This window comes from Apis cerana, linkage group LG1, assembly GCF_029169275.1.
Source record: "Apis cerana isolate GH-2021 linkage group LG1, AcerK_1.0, whole genome shotgun sequence".
NCBI lineage: Eukaryota > Metazoa > Arthropoda > Insecta > Hymenoptera > Apidae > Apis > Apis cerana.
The window spans coordinates 7,782,348-7,808,112 of NC_083852.1; the positions used below are offsets into that span (position 1 = coordinate 7,782,348).

General features: G+C 42.8%; 2 protein-coding genes across 25 annotated transcripts in view; one reads left to right on the top strand and one right to left on the bottom strand.

The window, feature by feature from the left end:
* Positions 1 to 25,765, top strand: part of LOC107994781 (myocardin-like) — a 291,174-nt gene that overhangs the window by 118,247 nt on the left and 147,162 nt on the right. For 8 of the 22 annotated variants that reach the window (XM_062081678.1, XM_062081676.1, XM_062081680.1 and 5 more), the window contains one exon: positions 3,171 to 3,203. The exons of the other annotated variants lie outside the window; for them this stretch is intronic. In XM_062081678.1, coding sequence (XP_061937662.1) covers positions 3,171 to 3,203 — 33 coding nt within the window. The remainder of the gene's footprint in view (positions 1 to 3,170; positions 3,204 to 25,765) is intronic. 22 annotated transcript variants of the gene reach the window in all.
* The window catches only part of LOC107994785 (glucose dehydrogenase [FAD, quinone]-like), a 55,278-nt gene that overhangs the window by 9,445 nt on the left and 20,068 nt on the right, over positions 1 to 25,765 (bottom strand). The window contains exons 2-3 of one of the 3 annotated variants that reach the window (XM_062081795.1): positions 10,317 to 10,467; positions 9,599 to 9,734 (exon numbers count right to left, since the gene is read on the bottom strand). Coding sequence is in view for 1 of the 3 variants with exons in the window: in XM_028665342.2 (XP_028521143.2) it covers positions 5,799 to 5,813 (15 nt within the window). In the remaining 2 variants the exon portion in view is untranslated. Of the gene's footprint in view, positions 1 to 5,798; positions 6,751 to 9,598; positions 9,735 to 10,316; positions 10,468 to 25,765 lie in introns of those variants that run through there. The other 2 variants (XM_062081788.1, XM_028665342.2) reach the window with 2 other exon arrangements.

Below are 25,765 nucleotides of genomic sequence, written 5' to 3' on the forward strand. Positions count from 1 at the left end.
TTGCCGCGATTTATGGATACGCGGGGATCGATCGAGATCTATTTCCTGTCTCTCAAATCGACCATTTTCCCCGCATGGGCAGGATATAGACGTTGTTGTTTCTCTTGAGGAGAAAAGGAGTGCCCTGATAAAAAGTATGGAGTATCTTGTTCGTTTTTCTTTTCTTTTTTTTTTTTTTTTTTTCTTTGGAAACATTAAAATGTACTTCGAAAGAGACACGATTTTCTCGTGTCGTAGATGATACCTCAGAGTCGATATTTTTGTACGAGACAAGATATATATTGAAAACGATTTAAAAGAAGAAAAATAAAAGTCAAGATCAGAATCTCGAGCCTTCTCCTTTCAACCTTTATTCTTGGAATCATTTTAAAATTGAAAAAATATCGAATAAATGGAGCGGACTTAACCCATTACTTGGAGATGAAAAAATTCAATCGTGCGACGAATCGGAGAAAGCAAGTTACCGTTCAATTTTTGAGATCCACTTGAGAAATCCGGGATCTTTTATTAAAAGGAGGAATGCTGTCCGGAACGCACACTTTATTTGCCGGTTCAGCCTTGTGTGCGAGGGACGGTGGTCTGGAGACAGGTTGTCTGGAAAATCGTCGAGCAAAAATAGAGAAAATTATCCCACGGATCGAAAATGGGAAAAACGAAGTCGAATGAAGTTGTTCTCCGAGTCGTCGTCGCATCTGGGCGAGGAACGCCGCTTATTAAGGCGTCGCGACTTGTATCGCTGCGATGCCTTAACGAGCATGCTGAAATCGTCGATATTTAACGCCCAGCAACGCGTCGATCGAACACGTTAACACGCGGGGAAGGGATCTTATCTTTGGGAGCTAAGATCTCTCCGATTTCTTGGCTCGTTGATTAAACCGACATCGGAATTAATGTAGCCTCGTTGTCGCTCTCCAGCCTCCGCATATATACACATATATATATATATATATACGTATACGAACAGATCGTAGATAAACGCGATCCTCCAAACGCGTGTTCTCCTTCGTCTTCCCCTTCCATTCGCGTTTTTCTATATATAATTCAGATTCTACTTTCTCTTTTTTTAATATAACTCTTATTATTATTTTCCATTAAATCCCATATGATAATGAATTGTGAAAGAAAAATCCCAGGAACGCCTCGCCCTCCAAGTATTCGAATTTCTCTCTTAACGCCGATCGAAAATTATGGATTTAAAAAAAGGGGGGAGGGGAAAGAAAAAGAAAAGACAAGTTCGCTTCGAGTGCGCGGAGTGCATAAATCGTTGGCATCGATGTCCCTCTCGAATCGCCCGAGGCGCGGTGCTGCAATAAAGCGCGAGGGGTTATATTTTAATCTTTGACGCCTCCTTTTTAAATTATTATCGTATATCCGGCAATTAAAAATTCCTCCATCGTGCGCTCCTTCCTCGTCTCGCGCAGAGTCGACCAACCACGAGTCGAGGACGCGATCGCCCTACGTCTTTATGCATATTCAAATTTCGCCTCCTCTCTCGATCCTCTTCACGTCGCTCATTCTTTTTTTAATTTCCTCCGCCGTACCTTTCTTCGTGGAAGATCCGGATCCTCTTACGTGGTGGCGAGCTTGCGAAATCGAAAATCACCCGCCCGGTCCCCTGTCGCCTCGGCCTGCTTCTGGAGGCCCACTTTGTACCTGGATGTGCATCGAGAAGAAGGGGAAGGAGGGGAGTGGATGCCCTCCTCCCTTTTAATAACTATACTTTGCGATTCGTTAAGCTGGTTCGTTACAGTTGCCCGTTTAAAAGAGCGATCCGCCGGCTGGGGGACGAGGATGGCGCTAGCGTGGGCGCGCCAAGGTGTGACGAGGACGAAGAGGCGGAGAGAGAGAAAAAAATCGGTTTTAAGATCGGCGCGGAAGCTAGTTATCTCTTGGAACGAAATATTTTTCTCCCGTGTTTCGTTCGTTGCGGGAAGCGATCGGCCACGCTCTCCCCGCGATTCATCGTTCGCCGGTGGAACGATCGATGGATCGGCAATTTCGAAGCTCCCAATCATCCGAGAGATCGCCCGACTTGCTTCTCTCTGTCTTCCCGATGGATCAGCTGTTACGAGCGACAAAGGCGATTTACGATCATCATATTTCCAGTTAATTACAGCGATTCATTACGGGGAGGGGAGGAGGACGCGTGTGTGTGTACGTGTGCGCACGTACGATGCACAATGTTGGAATTTACTCAGAGGTGTCTTTAAAAATCTGGCGATATCCCGAGATACTTTCTATAAATGAAATAAAATTATAAATTTGTATTTTAATAAAGTCTTAACGGTCAATTATTTGGAATATCTTTGAAATCTTTTCATATATATATCATACGTATAGAATGCATAGAAACATTTAAATCAATGAAAAGAAGAAAAAAAAAGAAAACCTCGATCGACATTCTTTGCATACCAACTTTCAACAAGATCATATTTAACACCCAACAGATCTTTCTCCCTCCGTCCTCTCCTCTCCCTAAATTAACGATCACGTCTGAATCGAGAGGAGACACTCCTCTTCAACAAAATTTATATACGTACACACGCGCACACACATATTTATCCCCGTGTAGATCGTGGCCCCCTCATTGGTCCATCCTCTCGCGGTAGATATCGGCATCGGCGTGCCGGTTTCCACGGGTGTCCAGTATACTTCTTTCTCGCGCACAATAAGATATTTATCGTCCGCGTGGATGGAAGTCCGAGGCCGTGGCCCGAGCCCCCCGAAGTCACCATTGTATCTACCGGGAGTGATGTATGGCCGTGGAATTGGTAGGAATTGAAACTTGTTACCGCCGTGGAGAGGAGATACCGGCGAGATTTAAGCCCTGTCCCTGTGCCGCCGCCGTCCAGATAACAGCCCCCTTTTGCGAGCCCGCAATTGCTTCCAGGAGCCGATTCCTCCGTCGATCCCCCTCGCGAAAAATCCACCCCGAACGCGGTTCCGTGTTTGTCATCATTTACGTCGCTGTATTTTTTTTTTTTGAGGCTGATTTTGATTGTCTCATCATCAAAATCATCAGAAGGGACTGATGATTAAGATTTGAACGCGTATTGTGACACGATTAATTTCTGTCGTGAGGGAGAAATTGCTTTCTCGTGTGAATTCGAGATAAAAGAAAACACAAAAGCCCGATAATCCAATAATTTAATACCTCTTTTATGTTTCAGGTAAGGAAGCTTTTTTCTCGAAGCGGGTCACGGGTAAATATTCTTTTAACTTTAATTGAACCATCGAAAGAATAACTTTTTCGCCATAACCCGGATATCCCTGTTCCAGAGGAGCCAATACCGAAATCTCGCGTAGATGCGCCATTGAATCCGGGGGAGATATTCGATAGCTTCGTTTCAAACAAAATTTAGAGGCCACGTCCTTTTAACCATCCCTATGCAAAAACGCGTATCCGGAAGTGGCTGAGATTATCGAAGCGGGATCTGGGGACGAGGTGGACGGTAAACGATAGATCGGGAGGGGGGCGGGGGCGGCAAACGAAAGGCCGATAAGGGAAACGTGACCGGTTGACAGAGATAATTGCTACGTAAGCCGGTTGATTCCTATCCAAAATCGTTTCTCTCTTCGCTGCGGAAATAAAATCCGATTGTGGATCCGCGCGCTCGATCGGAATAGGGGGTGGAAAGGTGGAGGTGCCCTGACAATTTATTAAGACGATCATCGCCGATAAGGTCCGGGCCGGTATTCAATGGGACTCCGCAGATCCTGCTCGATTTTCTTTTTCATCCGCTTCGATTCCAAGGATTCGATAACGATCCCTCCCTCTCTTTCACCCCCTCTCCTTTCCTCTCGTTTACCTCCTCCCCCTCGAGTGGCGTTTAAGGTCGAATCGAAGGAAATTTGTTCGACCGGTCGCCGTTATAGCATCTCTCGAAACGACGAGGCTCTCGAATCTTCTCGGCTTTTTTTTTTTCTTCTTCTTCTCCTTTTCCTCTCTTCCCCTTCGTATTTTCGATGTTTTCGAGGACCGCGGCTTCGGAGTCACGGCTGCGGATAAAGATGGCCGCCCCGTTATCGCGAATCCGGATCACGAAGGGGGGAAATTAAGATCGTAATTCGTCGCGCGTTTTGTCGCGGGTAATGGGTTAATCTCATTGACAGCACGTTGAACTTGGCTCGTTTCTCAACGGGTAGAAGATATTCGGTCGTTGCTTCCGTTTATTTTATATTTTTTATTTTTTTTCTTTTCCTTTTTACGCAAATGAAGCGCAATTAAAGAGCGCTTTACACGCGATAAGATAATTTCGAGTAAAAATGGAAAAATAACTTTTTTAAAAATATCATTGGAGATATAATTTTTTACTTGTTGTTTTCTTTTTGTACACGTAAATGAGTCTTATCTACAGTGATAATTGATATATCATTATTCGTGTTAAATAATCGTTACTTTGCAAGTGTAATTTGCACTTTTTTCTTTCCTCCCTTCCCTCTAAATGAACGTGTTTCCGATTTTAAATATTTTAAAAGTTTTCCGAATTATACATCGGGTATTTTTAATTATTTTAATCCCGAATAGAGAAATGTAATTGCATTCGTTAATTGCATTGACTCGTAGAAAAAGAAAAACATAAAAAAAAATGCTCTACGCGTTGAATTTCATTTGAGCTCGTTACGAAACTACTCGTACGTTTGCTAATTTATATAATAAATTATACGAATCTTTCTCTCATCGGTGAGAAGCGTGACTCTAATAAACAGCCTCCTCGTAAAAATCTTACGTCTCTAATCCGGTTTCGAGAATAATATAATAATGTAAACGGTAATATCTTTCCTTTACACTCTTGTTTAGTTATAATGTGTCAATAAATTGAATTATCTTGTGTCATTTCTTTTTTTTTTTTTTTTTTTTAAGAAGAGAAATTTTATCCAACGATAATCAAGCGTGCAACCTTTTAACCAATTTAAACCTTTAAATTTAATTAAAAGGAATTATATATACTAGTTTGTCGAAATTTATATTTCTCCTGTATATGGTCAAAGCGATAATATATTTGCATGTGACTCGAGTAAGAAAAATCGTTAAAATCGTTACGCAAGAGAAATTGTTATGCAAGTTATCCTTTAAGAAAAAAAAAAAATGTATTCTCGTGCGAAATTTCCTTTTTTCTTAAAATATAATGTATGGATTTTCTCGATAACAAATTGCTTTTGTTTTATGTATAATATTTATAAAAAAAAATACATAATATTGGAATAAAGCTTACTTCTTGTTCCATAACTTCGTAAATAATTTTTTCTCATACCGTCATGTAACGAAGTCTTAATTTTATCAGATTCTGATTACGATAGTGAAAGAATCAACGTTTCTTCGTACTTTTTATAAATCACACCGCTTCGTATAAATTTTCAATAAATACGCTTGCTTGCTTTTTATCATTGATTTATATAGTTGAATAAAGACATAAATTCTATCATAAAAATGTATATATCAAATCTCAATGAAACGAATTTCAAGGAAAATTTTCAAAACACGGATCACGCGTTATCAAAATTCCTGACAGATTTAACAAACAAGAAATCCCGCGAGATATAATATTTTTTTCAATTATTTAGAAGAAAAGGAAATTCTTAAATCCTCTTTCGTTTCGTTGGCCATAAATTAACCACCCATCTTCTACTTCGTATCATCCTCACAAAAAAAAAAAAAGAAACCAATCCTTAATATCATTTACAGAATACCCATCATGGTCGATGATCCGCTCCGAATCTCAATCTTCAAACACAAAAATATCATTCCCAATATTATTCTCCAATAACCATATTCACTTCCGCTAGTTTCAACTTACCCTTCGTTTACCCATCCATCCGAATGATTAACGCGACCAACGCCCTCCTCCACGAATCCACGAATCAGCCGAGGATCGAAAACGCGATGCAGCGCGTAGGCAGCAGGCGTAGGTTCGTCCGTCTTGGCGCCCAAGAAGAAACAACCCTCCCCCTCTTGGTTAGGCGGCGATTCACCCGTGGCCTTCGAGGCGGTCCGGTTAATTAGTAATAATTAGTAATTATCCGGCATCGGTGATCGGTGAGGGCAATTATCGCCTCTCGCCTACCGAACTAATCGGTCGTGCTCTCGCCGCCCTTTGCTCACCACCGTCCGCTAGCGACTGACTAATTAATTAGACGACCCCCTCGCCTCGCGCCGGCAATTAGCGGGCCGCGATTAGTCATCGTGGCGATCAATTTGTCACGGAGGAGGGCCGGCCGGCCGGCCGGGGAGGCCGTTTTTTAATCGGCCTCCGCTACCGTTTCCGAGGCGCTCGTGTTCGCGCAATTTGGAAAAGGTAGCTCGGTTGTGTTCCTCTTAACGAGGTATGCGTGTCCTTTTTCTCCTTTTTTCCAATGATGAATTTTGGGGGAAGGGCTTTTGGATCGGACGAGGTGTGGAGTTTATTTTTGGAAATGTTACTTTTCACGAGAATTCGTGATTTTTTCGCAAGAAAGGAGAGAGGAAGGTGAGACGAGGTGGCGTAAATGTAAATTTTACAATTCGTGTTGTGAAAATTTGTAAAAATGATCTTGCGGAGCCAGGATCTCGAAGAGGAGAGACGATTGTCGAAATGATTTAATTACGTTATTCCACGAGTGTTTCAATATCTTGCAAGATATACGTGTTAAAGTTTGTGTAGCAAGTATTTCGAGTTCCAATATTTATTATCCTCGCGCAATCTTTCGCGAGAAACAACTTCCGAGTTCAGAGACAATCTTCCCCTCGCTTTTTCATACGCGAACAATGCACGAAATAGACGCCAATGGATCAAAGGGAAAGGGGGAATGAAAGAGCGAATGAATAAATGAAAGTAAAAAAATTGTGCAAAGTCTCTCCTCTTATCGAATTCTCCCGCCCCCGCCTGCGGTGGCATTTTTTCCTTGGGCGCGTGTCTCCGCGCGGATGGAACGAACCGAAATTTATGCCTCATCGGGCGCGATTGTAAATAGGCGGAATTTATTCGCGTCCCGAAATTGGCCGGAGGAATATAATATAGACACGGTCGGATATCTTCGGCGTGGGTGGTGACATTTGTCACGGTTTAAGTGCGAGCCGCTACGATAGGGGCGTACTGTCGATCTCGCGGGCCGGGCAAACTTTTAAGGTGTCGTAAAATCACGATAAAAACGCGCCACGGCGATATTTTACTATTTTACTAGACGCCCTTGCGCGTGTCGGGGCCGAGAACCCCCACGTCGGAGGAGGAAAGGTCGAGGAATGCCTGTAACTTATCGTGAAAATTCATCAGCCGTGAAATGAAATCTATTCGTGTATTACCATCCGTCTCCCTTATACCATTATCTCGCCGGTGTTTTTAATCCTTGGCAGAGAGGTGGACGCGCGGAGTATCGTGACGAGCGTTGCTCGTCCTCTGTCCGAGATGGAGGCTCGGGATGCCGGATCGTGCCACGACTATCCATCCCTCCTGCGCTCCCCCTCGATATCTCGACGCATATTTCACTTTTTCACGCGAGATGCGGTGCCATTTGTCATCTCGTTTCTCGATTTTACAATTTTCTCGGTGAAAGATTTCGAGAGTTTCGAGAATTGCCCGGTAATTTGGAACGGCTTGAAACTTTGCAACGAATGGATATTTACGGCCGTGGAATATGTATTTATGAAGGAACTGATCGTTTCCTGATATCCTGAAGAGAGACAGAGAGAGGAGAACGACGATGTAAAGTGGGATAAAGGCTTAGTGTAAATTCGAGACAGAATGTTTCTTGTAACTAGAAATAACTACGCTCTTCTTTACAAGCAATGTTTTCCGCATGTGGCGATGTTTGCCTGGTATCTGTTTAGGAACATTGAAACAACGAATCACTTTATGATTAACCCTTGAATCCCGTGAACGATTTTTAAATCTTCGATCGTTTGTCCAAAAGATCCTTTCAATCGTGCCGATATAATAAATATGTTATATCAGATTAATAGTCAATTCCATCGATAACATTCGATTTTTCGCAAAAGAAAAGAAAACTTTCACTAAATAAATGTTAAGAATATATATTTCTCAACATCTGCCTCTCCTCTTCGTGATTTGTCCAGATAAAATCTTCCAATTCTTTTTTCATCGAGGAAAGCTATCGAATGCGTTTGTTACGCTGTTCGAAAATTGCTCCTTCTTTTTTTCTTTTGATTGGCCTCGTTCGAGGGTGACGCTCCTCCATTAAACTCTATTTACTCGCCTCCACGTATCCCACGAATTTGCACAATTTTCACCATTTTCTCAACTATTAATTCCCATCAATTTTACGAAAGGACGCCGGAAGAAAGCTCCTCCAACCTCCTTCTTTCCTCTCCCTCTCCTTTCGAACCTCCCTCATCCCTTCACAACTTCAAGGCGAAGTTTATCCTCCGCCTCGTATCTTAATAAAGATCCTATTTTATGCACGTTTAAACGTCAACGACGCGTTAAAACGTGCAGAAATCCAAGCCGGTATTATCTCTTATGAGGATAGGAGAATTATATCCGCGTTTCGCTCGTAAACGAAGGATCGTTTTTCCTTCGTAGATCCATCGTTGTTCCGACATCTCCTCCTCCACCCACGAGATCTTTCTCTCTTCCCTTTTTTTTCCTCTCTCTCTCTCCTTCCGCTCGCTAATCTCTTTTCCTTGGCCGGTCACGGTTGCGTTCGTAGTTACTTCGAGATCTGATAGACCAAGAACAAATGTGTTAATAGGGGCTGGGTTAGGTTGGGGTACCGCACCGCGTGTTATTACCGGCGTGTCTCTATGGATCCATAAAGTAGCTAGAATGGAAGTAGATAATATCGCGCCGCGTATACCACGCTTCTGTGGTGTATCGATGTACGAGCCGAGGCAGATTAAATCGGCCGCTCGTCGCTGGTTTACGCGAGGAGGAGAGCAGCAACCGTTCCTTCCACTCGCTTCTGCAACAACAGTCTCCTCGGGCTTGTAATTGTAAACACTGGACACTGTTCTCCGATTTTTTGCCGCTTTTTATTATTTCCCCATCTTTAGACCCGTTTCGATATCGCGGACATTCTACCCCATTTATTTTTCTCTTCTTTTTCTTCTTCTTCCCAAACGGTCGTACCATTCGTTGAAAGTGGATATTTATCTCGAAGCAGTTCGATTTATGATAAATGTTTCGATCAAAAACGTGTGATATTAATTTTCGCGATTCTTTGAATCTTGGAATCGATCTATTTCCTTAAAATTGTCATTTATCTCCTCGATCTAGGTATCGAAATTAGTTTCCTCCCCCTGCTCGAATTCTCTTTCCATCTAAATTCAACGGTGATCGCGTCGATAAAAGTGACGCGAAATAAATTACGGCCTATACCTCGCGCCATCGCCTCCGTTCCATTTCGCCAACCCGTCTAAATTTTTCAATAAATATTCAACAGCGTCCTGAACGGGGTCCCGCCGATACATACGTCACGTCAACCGTGGCCGGTTAATTGAACGTGGCCGGTCGAAACAATTACCAGCCAGATCTCATCTGCTCTCCTCGCAGCGTAAACGCGTCTCGTTCACCGGAATCCCGCCTTCCTGGACGATTACGTTTATTTACAGGCCTGCGCCTTATCGGGGCGGGATCTCCCTAAACAACTTCTCGCGGGGGCTCACCTGTTGTTGCAACTCAATTATCTTCCATCTTTCGGCCTTTCCTTATTTTTCACCGTTATTATTTTTTTTCGTCTTTTTCTTTTTTTTTTTTTTGACATTATACACACTCATTTTTATGATCGACTCGGAGTAATTCCTGCAATGAGATATTGATTGAAAAATTTGGTCAATTGTTGGCAATTTAAATTTAAAAGGCAACGAATATTCATTCATCTTTTGTCTTTTTTTTCTAAAGGAAATTCTAAAGTTTAAAGTTTAATATTTTGTTACTACTTTGCATTGGCTATTGTAAATTTTTGTACATTTTGTATAATCTAATCGTGATCTGAAAAAGCATTATGATACTAAGTGCTTTTTCGAGTCAATTGAATGGAAATATAATAGAATCGATTTGAAAAAAAAGACCATTAACTTATTTTTTTTAAGTTATGACCACGGTTTATTTAGAATTGGCTTTATTTAACCTTATTGTTATTATTCGAATTATGTTCTATATATAGTATCCACGTCGATAATACATAATCGAGAATGCAAAAGAATTAACAAGCAAACATTCGAATATCGAAACACTATCGATGTTAATGATTATCCATTGCAACTATTCAGAGTGCTAACCGATATAAAATTCGCCTAATGAACCATGTCCATCATCGGACGTAATTAAAGTAAATTTGTTGCAATCGATTGTAAACAAGTTTATATATATATATGTACTTACGGTTTTCAAAAGGAATAAAAATTATTCGATTCGGCGAGTAAATCGTGACACTCGAATCCGTTGCGAAAGCATTTCGCAAATCGAGTAACTCGCTGTTAACGTCGTTGTTATGCCACGAAAATAGATAGATTACCGATCAACTTGATGCCACCTGAAATCAAAAATAAAAATATTAAAAGTTCAATTCCGAGTCTGAATCAGGGAAGCTATAAAGAAAATTATTCTGATGTACAAACCGTTTAATAACCGATAAATTGAAACGCGTGTTCTCTAACTTATTTTTCCAAAAAAATTTCGAATAAGAAAAACGTTGTCTAAAGTTATCTTCCAATTGTTGAAACACATTTTTTCCACGCGGTGAGAAGATAAAGGGAATATTCCCTTGAGGGGTCGTTCCAATTTGTCAGGTTCATTTTCAGGAGGTTGTTAGGGGCGCAATTAACCCAGACCTCGTCGAGGATGCCGGTATCAATTTTTCGAAAGTCCCGCGCGGCTGGCCTTCGCGCGACTCGTAAACAGCGATCGATAAAGCCTGGTAGCTAATTGCAAGCAAGTTACATCAGCTTTTATATCTCGAATTAAACTAATAACCGGCGAAAGCGGCCTCGCCAAAAATGGCGCGAAAATGAAAGCGTGCCGACAAAAGAGCCGGGATTTCGTACTTGAGCGATTGCCCGTTTACGCACTGTGGAAAAGATGGCCAACAGATGAGAGATAAAGGGGCTGGATTCGTCGAAAGCAGCCTCTTGATTTCGCCTATCGAGATTTCTTCCCAATTTTTATCTGTTTTCATCCCGCGTTTCCTTTGCATCAATTTTAATAGACCACTGTTTGAATGGCAATTTGACTTTTTTTCTCCCCTTTTCCGAGGAAAATTAAAAGACAAAAGGTTTTATCGTCGCGAAACTTTAACTCAAGTGTACGAGTTTTATTTTTATCCGTTACGTACCCGTCTATCAGTTTGTTTATTTCGTTTACATGTTTAATAACCTCACTTACACGTTGAAACCTCGTTGAAACCTCGACGTGAAACAATACATCGCGATGAATCACGTTTCTTCAAATTTGTTTATCTCTCTTTCCATGCTTATACCTTTTTCCACTCATCCTTGCCGACAAACGAGTCTCGAGTATCCTCGAGATACTCTTCTTTATCATTTCCTTTTAGCGAGAACCACTGGTTCAGAATTTCTGAACGCGTTTCTTGCATGTGCTCTACCTATAGAAAACTGCGCAAAGTACGTGTACGAGCATGGAAACGAGTGGGAAAATCGAAGGGGCGAGGCAGGACTCGAATCACGTTATTCGCGCGATGTTTATCTACGTCAAAGGGGACGTTTATTTCCACGAGAGTCGCGCGCCATTTCCTAGCGTTTAACGGTTATCCGCCGGTTGCATAAGTTGCGGGCCGAGTAACGCCGCCGAAAGATCGTTATCGATCCGTTTCGACAAACCTGCGCGGCAATTATGCCTCGAATCGCGCGGCATGTATGTGAATATAATACTCACAGTTAGCCGGATAATGTTTGATTTGTCGCGCCTCGGGTTACACACGAGGCGCCGTGCCGCTTTCGACGAGCGCTTTCTCTCCCTTCGTTTTCCACGCTTTTCTAATTCCGTGTAACGTGAGATTATCTTTCGACGAAAGGACACCGTGTAACAACGAAGACGGGGAGGATGCAGGAAATTCGAGAAAGACTCGTAACCGATCTTTTTCATTCCCGCGTAACGTGACACGCGTTTACTTTTCGAGAGAAATTACTCGATGGTGGCGGATTTCAACTTCTCGAAACGAGAATCGAATTTGTGAAATACCTGTCGAAAAATCTTTTACGAAAATTTGGGAAAGTTTAAATAATTACACGTTGAATGACACGTTTATCCGCTTCGAGCGTTTCGCATCATTTAATTATCTCCATTAATTATTATTGTCACATTTCGATTATCAATAGATTATCGAAGCTCAACTTGCATGCGAGCAACTTCAACTATGTTAAATTTTCCCGGTCGCTGTCTCTCGATATGATATACGACAGGAAAAAAGGGAAAAAAATTCCTCACCGAATGGTGATCGCACGGAAAGGTATTATAAGCAAAAATGCGAAACAATTTCGCGACTCGGGAACAAAGTGTGAAACCGTGCGAGAGCTCGTTCGCCGACAAATTTCCCTCTCTAATTTGCATACGCGCAATTTGCAAACCGGTGTGTTACATCCGAGCGAGGGGCGAGATAAAGAGAAAGAGAGGGAGGGCGGGGGGGGAGCGCGCGCCAAGTCTTTTTTTGCGTCTTGTTATCGGTATTATACCTCGCATTAAATCTGGTGGCGGAAGCGGAGTCGCGATTATCTCCATCGACCGTTATTAAGAGAGGCGGTGGTTATTAATGAAATGCCTCGATCCCTTCAGGAACAGCTGATGTAATGGCGGTATTTTCGAGATAATCGCGGCCACTCTAAGCCGCGTTGCGGAAAGGGGGGAGGGGAGGGTTGTGCAAAGGTGTTGTGTCGGCCGTGGAATGCGGTATTACCATATCCAAAACCTGACGTAACTTTCGTTGGCCAGTGACCTAGAGACGATCCTCGATCGCGCGCAAACCGTTTACGCCTTCTGCGTACCCCTCCCCCTCCTCCTTCGCCATTTGCATCTTGCGCGACGATCCGTGAACTGGATCATTCTGCTGCGAGACCCGTTCCTCGCATCCGTGTATTTCTGTATCGTAAAGAAACTTTTTCTTTTTTCTTTTCATTTTATTTTATTTTATTTTTTTTTTTTATCATTTACTATTCTGCAAATGTGCGTCGATATTCTGACGCGTTGACGAGCCTTGGAATCGAATTAATCGGAGAGATGAGGTTTTCGAGGTACGATTCTAATTTGGTCGGAGTGTTTGCTTGGGATCATTGTTATGGAATTTTATCGGATGAATTTTTGATATCATTTCGTCTTAACGATTTCGGGATGTAATAAAAATTTTTATTGCGCTACAGGTCGACAAACCTGAAGCAATATCAAGCTTCGTACGTAAAAATTTTTTCGCAGAAATAAGAAAAAAAAGGAAAAGAATTGAATTTCGTTTTAAAGGAAGGATTATAAATTTTAAGAGGAACGATTAATATATCGTAACGTTCCTGAAAGGAGATGACCGATATTATTCGATCAACGACGAGCGTCGTATACTTTATGTCGTGGTTTCGATCTCGAAGATTCGAAGTCGATCAACAATGTAGAGTTTTATACATCCGTTACGATCTCGTTTATTATGCAGATACATCCCGTGAAAGTACATATTTAATAATCCATCCCGGCGTAAATCCTTGCCTCATCATATTGCAGACCTTGTTGTCACTAATAATATCAGCGTGCAATCTTTCTCTTTCTCTCTCTCTTTCCCTATCGTTGATATTGCTTTTTATCCAGCTCCCCTAATGAAACAGCTGGTTATATGACGTCACTTCACTCCTACGTGAATATGTCGAATAGCGATGGATTCGATCGCACGTGTGAACATTTTCATTGGACAATTTATCGAACCTATTTATTATTATCATCTTTCCATTCCATATAACTCTCCTCGAGTTTCGAAATCTTCTTTTCAATCTTTTTTATCGAATTAAAAACATACATCTCTTCGTGATTGAAGATTCCTTTGAAATTTTTCTTCAGGGTGAAATTTTTAAATTTCATTGAAACCATCGTTGATCGGAAATTGCACTGTTTTTTTGATTTTAACAAAATTAATCTCGTGCATCTCGGGTTCAAAATTTAAATCGACGAGTTTTATCACCGTTTAACGATATTCTTATCGAATGGTTTAATGGTTCACGTTCAATTAAGAGGAAATTTACGAGGATAAAATATATATATGTGATCTTCTAAATTTCTGATTGGAGGAAGAAAACGCTGGATGAATCACGCGAGAACAAGATCGAATCGATCTCTTCGCTATCGCCCTCGGCAAACCGCATAAGAATTACCATTCGTTTGTTGTTAGAGACCCCGAGTGTTTGTCAGGGATCTTGGCAGCGAACGAGTGTTTGCGAAGCGTCGAGTGCGCTGGTTAATGCACATCCAGCTAGCAGCTTCGAGTAATTTTCTTCGTGCCTCCTCTACCCGAGAGGCCTCCTCTTTCCTTTCTCCTTCCTTCTTACTCGAACGTTGTAACAATGACTAAGTAGATTTATGCGAAAATCGAACGTGCTACGCGTTAGAATTTTTCATTATCGCCGTTATCTGAATCTTATTTTCTTATTTTATTAGGAGATTAAAAATAAATCGCCTCTATTATACTTTTCTTCTTTTTCTTTGTATTTTTCTAATCTTCCACTTTTCAAATAAAATCTCTCGATCCTTCGATTTGGTCGTCGCGTGGCAATAAACGGTAATATAAGCATCGGGTTCGGTGAATCAATTCAACTCGCACGTGCCAATACCCCTTTTCTCAGCTCAAATAATAATTCGCGAGATCCTAATCGCTGCCCACTCGACACGCCACTGCCGCCTCGGGCCCCCTCTTCGTCTTCTTTATCATCTCATTGTTGAGCGCCCTTATCCGCGGCCATCTTGCACGCATCGAGAGGGGCAGGGGGACGAATAAGGATGAGGATCGAAAATATCGGCGCGAGATATAAATCGCCGTTTCGACTCTCGAATTATGAAACAACCGCCAATCTCGCCAAGGGGATCTCGCGACTTTCGATAGAGATCTCGATCCCCCGACGATCGTTATCGATCGAACTCCTCGTTCAAAATCGTATCGCTTCTTCCCCCGACGTAGTACGAGATTTACGATTTGTTTTCATCGAACGCGATCGTGATGGGTCATTGATTTATATCAATTTGTCGTGATTAACCGTAAAAAAAGAAGAAGAGACACGCAAAGTATCCGAAAATTAAAGTACGATACATGAATGATTTATATTTTTAAAAAGGATGTATAATGAATTTGTCGATTTGGATAATGGACTTTTGATAATTTTTTGATTCGATCCAAAGGACTGTTGGAAAAAATCATTCCTATACCTCTTCTATCCAACAATGTTCTCCATCCTCCTTAAACCAACAACATTAATGTAATCCGGTTTGAGCAACTCCATCGAAGAAATCTGTTCCTCGATTTATCGCGGCCATTCGAAGAAAAAAAAAGGGAGGAGAAGATTTCGATCTCTCCAAAAGACACTTCTGGATGCGAGCTGTGATGAAAAAGGAACTCGGAAGTTGCATCCTTTCGCGCGAATCGAAGAGGCGATCGGATAGAACAAAGTGATATCCGACGCACAGATATTGCGATTGCGTAACCTAGCGGCAAACAGGCGCTGATTCACCGCACGAACGACGCCCCCACCTTCTCTAATCGGCAGATGGAATTCTTATTTACCCCGGGTTGATCGTCCGTGGCAAGCTTGTTTCCCTTGGATCGTGCCTCGAACGATTGAGAAAGGTTTTGCGATTATGTGGACAGGTTAGGTGGGATAATTAGCGAAGATACGTGTCCAGTCGAGAGTGTACTCTTCGCCAGTGACTTGACAGAATTTCTCCAATCTACGTAATAATACATCATGCAAATACGCGTATCTTGTCCTCCTGCTACGATTTATGCGAGCGTAAAGTCTCGATTCTTCTTATATATTAATTATCCTCGTCGAGAACAATATACGATTATCTTTCTTCGTTTCTCCGATTGAAAGGATCCAAGGAAAAAAAATCGCCCTCTAAACTCGTCCTAGAGTTTCTGTCAGTTTTGAAAGTTAAATTTAAAATGAAAAATTGCGATTCAAGAGAATATTCCGTTCCATAACCTGTGAAAAACGACCCACGGAGGGGGGATTTCATTCACGGTGAAATTAAACGGTGAATGGCCATCCGTATGAAAACGTAATTTCGCCGGCGAGACGAGGTATCTGGCTGGAAAGGAAACGGCGGCGGCGGCCAGGAAAGATGACAGACGACACGGGGGTCGTTACGGCGTACAAGATGCCCACGTGTCGTGAGGCTACCGCGAGTCCGCGGTATCGATTTACGATCTCGATAAAATATCGCTGTTGGCCGCTCGGAGTGTGTCGTACAGAAGTTATTATTCAAATGTTCCCGATGCGAAATGTTGACTTACGACGATGTTCGGCCTCACCTTCCGGAATGAAGGATGACGCTCGCGCGATGCGCACCACAGGCGTGTAAAAATAATCTTCGAAAACAGGTGGCGATTGCGCCGTCTTGTTGCTGGGGAATCGATTCCCTTCCGAGTTTTTTAGTTCGAGTAACATTTTCCCTCGTTCGATCAAAACTGGATAGAATTTACGTTTATACGTTTGTTATATTTGATAAATTGCTTGCTTCGTCCCGGAATATCTCATTAATCTACTCGAGAGTGAGAAACGAATAGTTCGAAGGAGAAAATTCTGCTCCAAGATTTTTCTGCTACTCTTTTTTGTAATCGTAGATTATTCTACGTGTCGCAATTATCGATATTATCACGAATACTCGTATGTACATGAATAATGACTCAACGATTGCCTACGAGAGTATTGAAGTTATTCATCGTTAAGGAAGAAATTGTATCACAACTTTCGTACTTTCCTTTCTTCGGCAGACCACGAAGCTCCAACGATGATCTTATCTCAAGCATATATATATATACATACGTACGAGTCCAGGTACGCGCGATATCTCGATTGTAGCCTCATCTGCATGCCGCGGTAATAATTCGGCTCCGACGCATTATACCGGTCCGCGTGTGGTGGTGGACTGGACGGAAAACCGGGCCAGAATACCCGATCTCCTCTCCTTTTCCTTCCAATCTCGTCCCTCGTTGTTCCCTCCATCATTCTCGTTTCGACGGGTATCGACGAAGGGGAATCGGCAGGTATTCAATTATCCCGACAAAATCGGAGAGGATGGACCGCGCTTTTGCCCGTTTTAATTCGTATCGACGATCGTCTGGCAGGTTAATAACGTTGACGAGCGAGGAAAATTGACTCGGCCGATCTGGTTAATGGTGACAACCAGCTTCCCACGCGTGAGTACATATCACGTCACCCTCGTGAGCTTTTATCTTCTAGCCTCGCCTATTTCCAAGGATACATCGATCTCGTCGAGAGCTTGTCCAGAGAGACTTATTATTGGCCTGTTTGAGATTTCATTGTTCCGATCATTAGAAGGTCTTTTGTATTTTTTTTTTTTTTTTTGAAGAGTAACGTACAACTTGTTTATAACTCCAGCTCGTCTTGGATAATCTTAATCCGTTACTACAGTTTTTAAAGTTAAATAATTTTACGACAATATATATCTAGTACGAGGAGTAAGGAAGAAAAAAAATTAGGCGCAGGGTAAATATACGTACTCGGTTCGAAAGGGAGTGGATCGTAAAGTTTCGGCGAGAAGAGTACGAGAAACACCTGACATCGCCACATATATTCGAAGCTGTCGAAGGCATCGTCCAAGTCGTTCCGAATCACCGTAAAGTTTCGCTTCGCGCGCTGCAAAAACTGCGGGCAAAAAGAGCGAAATCGCGATCGAGGGAGGAGAGGGGAGGGGAGGGTAGAAAGAAAACAGGGAGCGTCGTAATGAATAACCGGGGGCCGAGAAAAAGAAAAAGAAAGAAAAAAGAATATATATATATATATATCCTCTGCGGGGCCCAAACGCTTGGTCATCCATCAAACGCCACGGTTTCTTTTAATACTTGAGCATAAATGATCCTCGTATATTTGAAGAGGGAGAAAAGAAAGGGGCCCTCTCAGAAACGTAACTGTTCAGGATGGCGCCTACTTGTCAACGATCGCGCAAAAGGTCATGGCCGTCATTATCCGCCGTGGATGTGGAGGTGGAATTAATTACAAACAAGAACATTGGCCTCGTTGCGTTGGAACATGTGCGCGAATAACCCTGTACCCTTCCATAACTTGCAGCCGCGCATATATTCATTGTATTATCTTTTTTATTTTTCTTATTCCTTTGAGCAATACTCAACAGTTGTGTACAATATGCGTGTAGCATATCTCGATCTCGTGAAATAATCTTTCTACTCTCCATAAATTTCGAATAGCCTCGAATAAAAATTCCACGATTATTCAAAATTATTATCCTTAACGTTTCATTGTGCAGGATTATTCCCAAAACTTTCAACGTGATTCTCATCATCGCTGCGAGAAAGAATGAAAAAATGGAGGAGATTATCACTATAGTCTATCCCTCTCTTGGTCTCGTGATCACTTTAACAAGCCATCTTCCATTTCTCCGATTTCTCCACAACGGCTCGCGGCTGTTTCCACGCGTGGGCGCGGCGGAAGAAGCTTTCCCACCCGTTTCTTCGTTTCGCTTCGTACGATCGTTCGTAATTGCCACTCGATTGCCTCTCCTCCGCCTCGAGAAGGCTTCGTAAATGAGCCGCGCATGGAACGAGACAGGCTGAAGGAGAGAGAGAGAGAAAGAGAGACGACGAGTGGAGAAGGTGAGTTATCGATCCTGGGCACGTGGGCGTTCATTGATAATCCGATGGCTGAAGGCGAGGTAAAACGCAGCGGAACTGCTTACCGACTCGATTCGACGCGGGTTCGGAGATCCGCCTTTAGATCCCTTGTTTCGTCCCGAACACGCTGACGAATTTATCCTTTTCCTCGACGGATGAACAGTTGCTCGTTCGTTTCGAAAATTTGAGGAAATGGCGTCGACGTAGTGCGTCTTACGAAATTGAATGAAAGTGAAAAACAAGATAATATAGAATTTATTTACATATTTCTCTTCGCAGAAGCCCATATATATACGATATCCCGATACTGTTGTAAACAATAAATGATTCACGAATTGTATTCGTTTGTATATAAATATTATTTTACGTCTCTTTAAAGTTTCGACCCGAGCGAAATGACCTCATCATTCAGATATCGTATATACCTCGATTTTTCTATACGAGAGAAGAATAAATAAACTCCATTGTTTTCCCTCCGCCACGCAATATAGGAAATTACAAAATCTCCGTAAACTCCGCCGTTCAGATTCTGCACGATCTTTCCTCTCTTACAGAGAGATAGCGACGCATCGAATCTCGGGTGTGCACCGAGCGCCGTTCACTTTCGCCTCGCACTGTCGGCGCACCGCTGATGCCGATTTGCATTCGTGAAATCTATTTTCTGGAGGCGTGCAGGAATTAAACGACCTTGCGCAGCCGGTAAAGAGAGAGCGAGAGAAAGAGAGAGAGAGAAGGAGAGGCTGTCGATCTCGAGCAAGTCGCGCGTGGGCGCGTTCATTGATAGGCCGGTAGCCGATGCGTAACTGAGCGCAGCCAAGCGGCACACGACCCTGCCGCTTGTCGAAAGCCGCTTGAATTCCTCCTCGTTCGCGCGCACTGGGTCGCCTTGATTCGATACACCCGACCCGCGCCGCGATTAATCTCTCCGCTCCGAGAAATCCTCGTCCCTCGCTGTCCTCGCTTCTCACGTCTTAAACGCTTGTTCGATTTTTTCCCTTCTTCTTTTTTTTTTTTTCGTCCGTTCACTTCCTTCCAAGGGAAGAAATTAACCAACGCCTCGCGTGTTTAAATTTGGCATTTTCGCGAATTACGAGCGCGAAACATCCGTAAGAAATTTGATTTCGCGCGATAAAAAGAAAATCTCCGAACCGAAGTACGATACAACTCTCGATCGCTGTTAAAAAAGCCTCGTATCCCTCCCTTTATATCTCTTAATCACTGTTCGACAACCGTTACGTCGCACGACCTATAAACTCGATAAACCTCGTTCTCCGGGCGATAATATTTTCGCGTTCAGAGAGAGAGAGAGGAGCCGTAACGTCGGATTTTGTACTTTAAACGGTTTTAAACGGGAGATAAACGAAACTGGTTCGTAAATCGCGGACGAGCTTCGAGCCGAGATAATGCTTATTAATCTACATTAGCCGAGCCTGTTGTATCCGACACGCTGACATCGTCGGCCACGCTGACATTTTACGCGTTCTCGGCCACGGGCGAAGGGGTTAAGTGGTGAGAGATAAGAGGAATGCCATCCAGGCCGAAGATAATGCTTGTAAATTAAGTCTTAACCCGGACGACGAGCATCGAGGCTCCGTTAAATAGCCCGTTAAATATTACCGCGTTATCCATTAAGAAATAAGGGGAGAGATTCTGTCGTTCGAGTAAATTTCTTCTGCCTCTTTTTATTTATTGTTTTCATTAATTCCTTTTTCTCTCATTCTTCCTTCCTTTTCTCTTTTTTTAACGAAACGTTCGAACGTTCTTCGACCGTCGCTGCTTATTTCTCCTTTGACTCGTGACTTTATATTTAACCGCGTCCCGATCATATTTATGGAGTATAACGAACGTAAGAAACATTTACGATTTGCGTTCCAGGGATTGATGTAATCGAAAATGATACCTCGGTATTTTTTTTATTGCTATTCACGCGCGGATATTATCGATTCCCAAAAAGATTCCTTACAAGTTCGAATTTTACATATTTTATACAAGATATCCATTCGTTCCAAGCCAAATTTACTTCGAAGAAAAGAATAAGATTCGATGGAATCGAATATATCTCTCGGTTGATCGGAGATGAAAGACGCATCAGGAAAAAAAGAAAAAGAAATATGAATGTACAATCGCGAAACGAAGAAATGCGGCGAGAGGAGCGAAATTGAGAAAGGCAGAGATGGTAAAGGAGGCGAGGACAGGTGGTTTGCATACGCGCGGAATCGTGTACGCGCGGGTTGAATGTTAATTTTCACTCGGCCGGGGGATGATTAAGGGCCGTGTCGCGTTTTATGCGAGATCGTTCCATTTCCGTGCGCGCCCCAATCCCCTCCCCGATTCGAGGATATGCCTGGAACCGCGTGCACGGGCAATAAACCGTGGAACGAGGCCCGTTATAAGCGCGCGACTTTGCCGCGCTCCTCCTCGAGGAATACCAAAAAACCGGAAAGGTCGCCATATCCCGGGCCACGTCCCGTTTCGTGTTGCGTGCTTCTTTCTCTTCTTCTGATATCACGCCAAGGGAATTTCTGCAAAACCCGAACTTTCCACGACGATGAATCTTCGAAGCTTTTTACGTTTGAAAGATCGATTATTAACACGAGAGAGGATCAAATTCGATGTATCGAATCTGAAATTGATCCTATGTTCAGGCAACTACGTGTAACGGATCCAGATCTCTCGAGGTTAAAGGGCATATAAAGGGAAAAGAGAGTTTATCTCGGTTTGTTCAGGAAGAAATCGTTCGATCGACATGCACGAGGATCAACATCTTAATTGCACCGGTGAAATTAATTTCCTCCTTCCGAGATTTCGTTGTCAGATATTAATCCCCGTATCTCTCCCACCCCGAGGGTTTCGTAATTATTTCTTCCCGATCCTTTCCCTTAATCTCTCACCTTCTCCCTTTCCTTGATCCTTTTCTCCGTGACGGACAGCTCGCGGATCCCTCGTCGCCACTCTTTCGTCCCGAGATAATCGATTTGCACGAAACGAAACGCGGATCTTAATGCCGAGCAACTGGCTGGAAGAAGGTACGTCGGTTTCTTTTCAAATTTAAAAACAGAACAATAAACGTTGTATCTAAAAAAAAAAGAGAGAGAGATATTTACTTCTATTACAATTCTATCAAACTTGCACAAATCATTTAATAGTTCCATAGTTGTACTCGAGCAATCCGCGATTCAATAATGAAATCTCGTGAAATCGAAGATGAAGAGGACGAATTAACCAATGTCCTCGCAACGTTTACTCCTCCAAAATGGATAAAAGCTTAGCCTCGTTCTCGCCAGTTTTCAAGAACGACGAGGAGGTACAAGAGAGTCTCGAACGAGAAGACACGAAGCATCGTTGCGACAATGATTATACGGCAATTTCGAAACGCGTGCAGCATCTCCGCGCGAAGAGAGGAAGCTCTCTCTCTCTCTCTCAGCGTCGGCCTTTCCCAACTTCTTTTTCTTCTCTTTTCTCCCCCTCTCGATCTTTCCGAGAGTGTGCGCGCCTCGTAAAAAGCGGCGTCGATCGCCGCCTTTCGAATTATAATTAGCCAGCGGCGTGTATGAATGAAACGAGTGTCTTGCGTAACGTCTCTACGAATGATTTACCGGCGAGATTGCATGCGGATCGCCGACAGATTATCGTATCCACGCAATGGACTGTGAATAAACACGGTCCCTCGCCTTTTTAACCGATTAAAATTATCCGTATTTCGCGTGTTTGAAATATCTTTCTTTCTTTTTTTTAAATATCTTCCGATCCTCTATTTATCCGAAACTTCGTTACAAATTGACGATCGAGGTTAACGAGACAAGGAAGACTAGATAACTCGCGTATATCGCGAAATTAAATTAAATTCGTAACAGGAACACGAATATCGCGCGCAAAATTCATAACTTTGTGATAATTCTATGATACTGGCCTCGAGAATCGTCGCACAATTCGGAGACACGATTTTCCACGCTCTTTCGCTTTCCCGTTGCGAAACGAAACGCCCCTCCTCCTTTCCCTGCCATTCCTAACGTCGGTATCACTGGTGCATAAACAAGAGGAAAGAGAGCAATGAAATCTCGATAAATTAACAAGCCATCCGCAAAAAGCGTGTAATGACCCAACGGGGAGAGAGAACAACTGCGCAATCGTAAGGCTATTAATACCGATCGCGCAGGCAAAGTTATCATTAGCCGCCGGTTTCCGCTCGCAAACCGTCAAGCGGGCTGAGCAACAAAAATCGAGACTCGGCTCGCGCGTTCCGAGACCGAGGGCACACGCGACACCGCCGTTCCTCGAGATCCGCTCGATTTGTCGCGTGCCGCCATTACGCGCCGCGTCACGCTCGCGTAAACCTCTCTATGAATTATGATTGTTCGTTCATTCACTGAAGAGGAAGCTTCTACAAGGGATCGTTCCACTCTGCAGATAGCGAAGCCATTGTTCCCTCGGTTGATGAACGAGGGCTTTCCCTGTCGTCATTATTTATTTTCTCGGCTCTTGAAAATAATCAAACGAATTCGAAAGATTGGAAGAAATTGTATCGCGGAATAATCTTCGGAGATATTTGTTTGATTAGAAGAGAGAGGGAATTCGGGACGGTTTCTATAAAAAAAAAAAACAATCGTAAATCTTCCTCCGTTATTTTCCTCGTTTCTCGCTTTATTTTCGCGTTATACGGATCATCCGTGACATTACACGTGTAACGCATAAACCGTCTCTTACCCATCCCAACGGTTAGCTAAACATTTAACGAGTGACAAGGATCGGGGGATAATTTGCAGCGGCGGCGGCCGCCATTTTCGCTATTTTTCCTCTTGGCTCGTGGACCGGTTGGCGTGCCAAATATCATCGGGAATATTTTCTTTGCAGGCGTAAAATTTATACGTAGGATACATGCGATTGCCAAACGATGTATTGTTTTTCGCGCGCTCCCGAAGATGAATGGCGAGTCGCGATTCACCGACATTGTCCAATGTCGCCGTTTTTTAAAATAGGAGAGAGCTCGGGGAAAGGGACTTGGCGAATCTGCTGGTGTTCGGAGGTGGCTGTCATTGGCCAAGTTTTCGCATTCCAACAAAAATCCCGCCTACCAGCGTGGATTTTGCAAAACGAGCTCCATCCCGTCTCTTCGAGAGCTCAGAGAGAATATCTCTGGGAATATTTTCGAGAAATATTGTCGAGTGACGTGTAATGTACATCGTACACGTGATTTCGTTCAACCGGCGGTGATTGTCGGTGTGGAATTAATGGATTCTTTTCATCGTGAAAAATCATACTTTTCCTTATATCAATCATTCGCGATATCGTAATACCGCATCCCTAATCGGGAATCCGACAGGAAATAAAATTAAAAAGAAGTTTCTTCGATAAGTAATATATATATATATCTAAAATCTCACTTAGAAATCCTTTAATCCGCGATAAGAAATCAATATGCGGACACGTTATCTCTAAAATCCTCAATAATCTCGATCAAACGATCGCTATTAAACTTATCTTCGTGCCCCATTTACATATACTGCCGCTTACACTTTCTAATAATCCTTCTATCGCTATATTCCGTGACGGATCGTATGATTTCCAATGCTTCGAATTATGTTGCATGTAACTGTAAAATTCAAATTCGCATTTGTTAGTAGAAGCAGCACTGAGTTGTCGAAAAATAATTAGCATCCTTTTCCGCTATTCGTCGCAGACTGTACAAAATCACTTCTCTTCTGAAAAAACTAGGATAGACGATCGACGTGTCGTTGGATGGAGAGGAAAAGAAAAAATGGCCGTGTTTCATGGTTGTTCGTTCGCCGCGCGAACGCGTCGTCGTAAAGATCTCGCGGAACGCACGAAAGTCAGCTGGACTAAACGGTGCCCTTTCAATCCAAAGCGGCGACACTTGAAGTCCCTACTTAGGATTTGTCGGGTGGATTGACAAATCGAGGCCAACAACGTTGCTTGGCCGCGAGTGGAGAGGAGAAAGAGTTGGAGGGAACGGGGAGGGGGAGAGGTGGATGGATGATGGGGACGCGAGAAAAAGAGGCGTTGAAAACGGCAGTCGTTAGTGGAACGACGTGTAATTAATTCGGACTAACGAACGTTCGGGCTCCGCTTTCGAATTTTCCGACCCTCTTACGGCGCCTTTTGCGCGCCTGTCTTTTAGGAAATTAGCGGCAAATCACGCATAATTTATTTTCTTGCTCCCTCGTGTTTCTCTTTTTTCTTCTTTTTCTTCTTCTCCTTTTTTTTCCTTCTTCTTGTCTCTGTCGAAAGAGGTTAAAGAGTAAGGTTGGACGAATGTAAACGTACGAATAATGCAATTTTTACCTGGATTTGTAGATTGTTTAAATATAATGTATTAAAATTTAAATGTAAAATTAGGATCGATCGTACGAAGATCTGTTGTAGTAGCCGCGATTCAAAGATTAAATCACTTTCCACTTCTACGATCATCGTGGTGACGAAAATACAAATTTGCATATAAATATCCGCTAATAAATTTCTGCGAGGGAAGTGAATAGTGGAGCGCGCACGGATAGAAGTGGAACACAAGAGGAATCGTTGAGCCGTAAAAAAGCGGTCGTGGGTGAATGCAACACGCGCTGATAATTATCTCTCTCTCTTTCTCTCTCTCTCTCTCAGGTAATAATAAAAACTATCGCAATAGCTTGTTCTCGTTCCATCGTCGCGTAACTCGAACGTCGCGAATTAAATTTGCATATTATAGCAGTCTCGTGGCGAATTAGACGCGTATTATAATTGTATTGTAATTTTATCGATAAAAATTTCGTCTCCCGAAGTTTTTCTTTTTTTAAATCATCGGTGTGACGCGATTTCCGAGTGAAATCGAATACAACTGTCAAACATTTCCTTGCGACGGATCGAGCTCCGCCGGATGAAGTATGTTTTGGCATTAGCTGTCTCATTAGCATGAGAGTGTCGGATTCGTTTATTATAATCGTGTATCCGTTCCTTCATTTTTTTATTCCGTCGAACATGCGCGCGAATATCG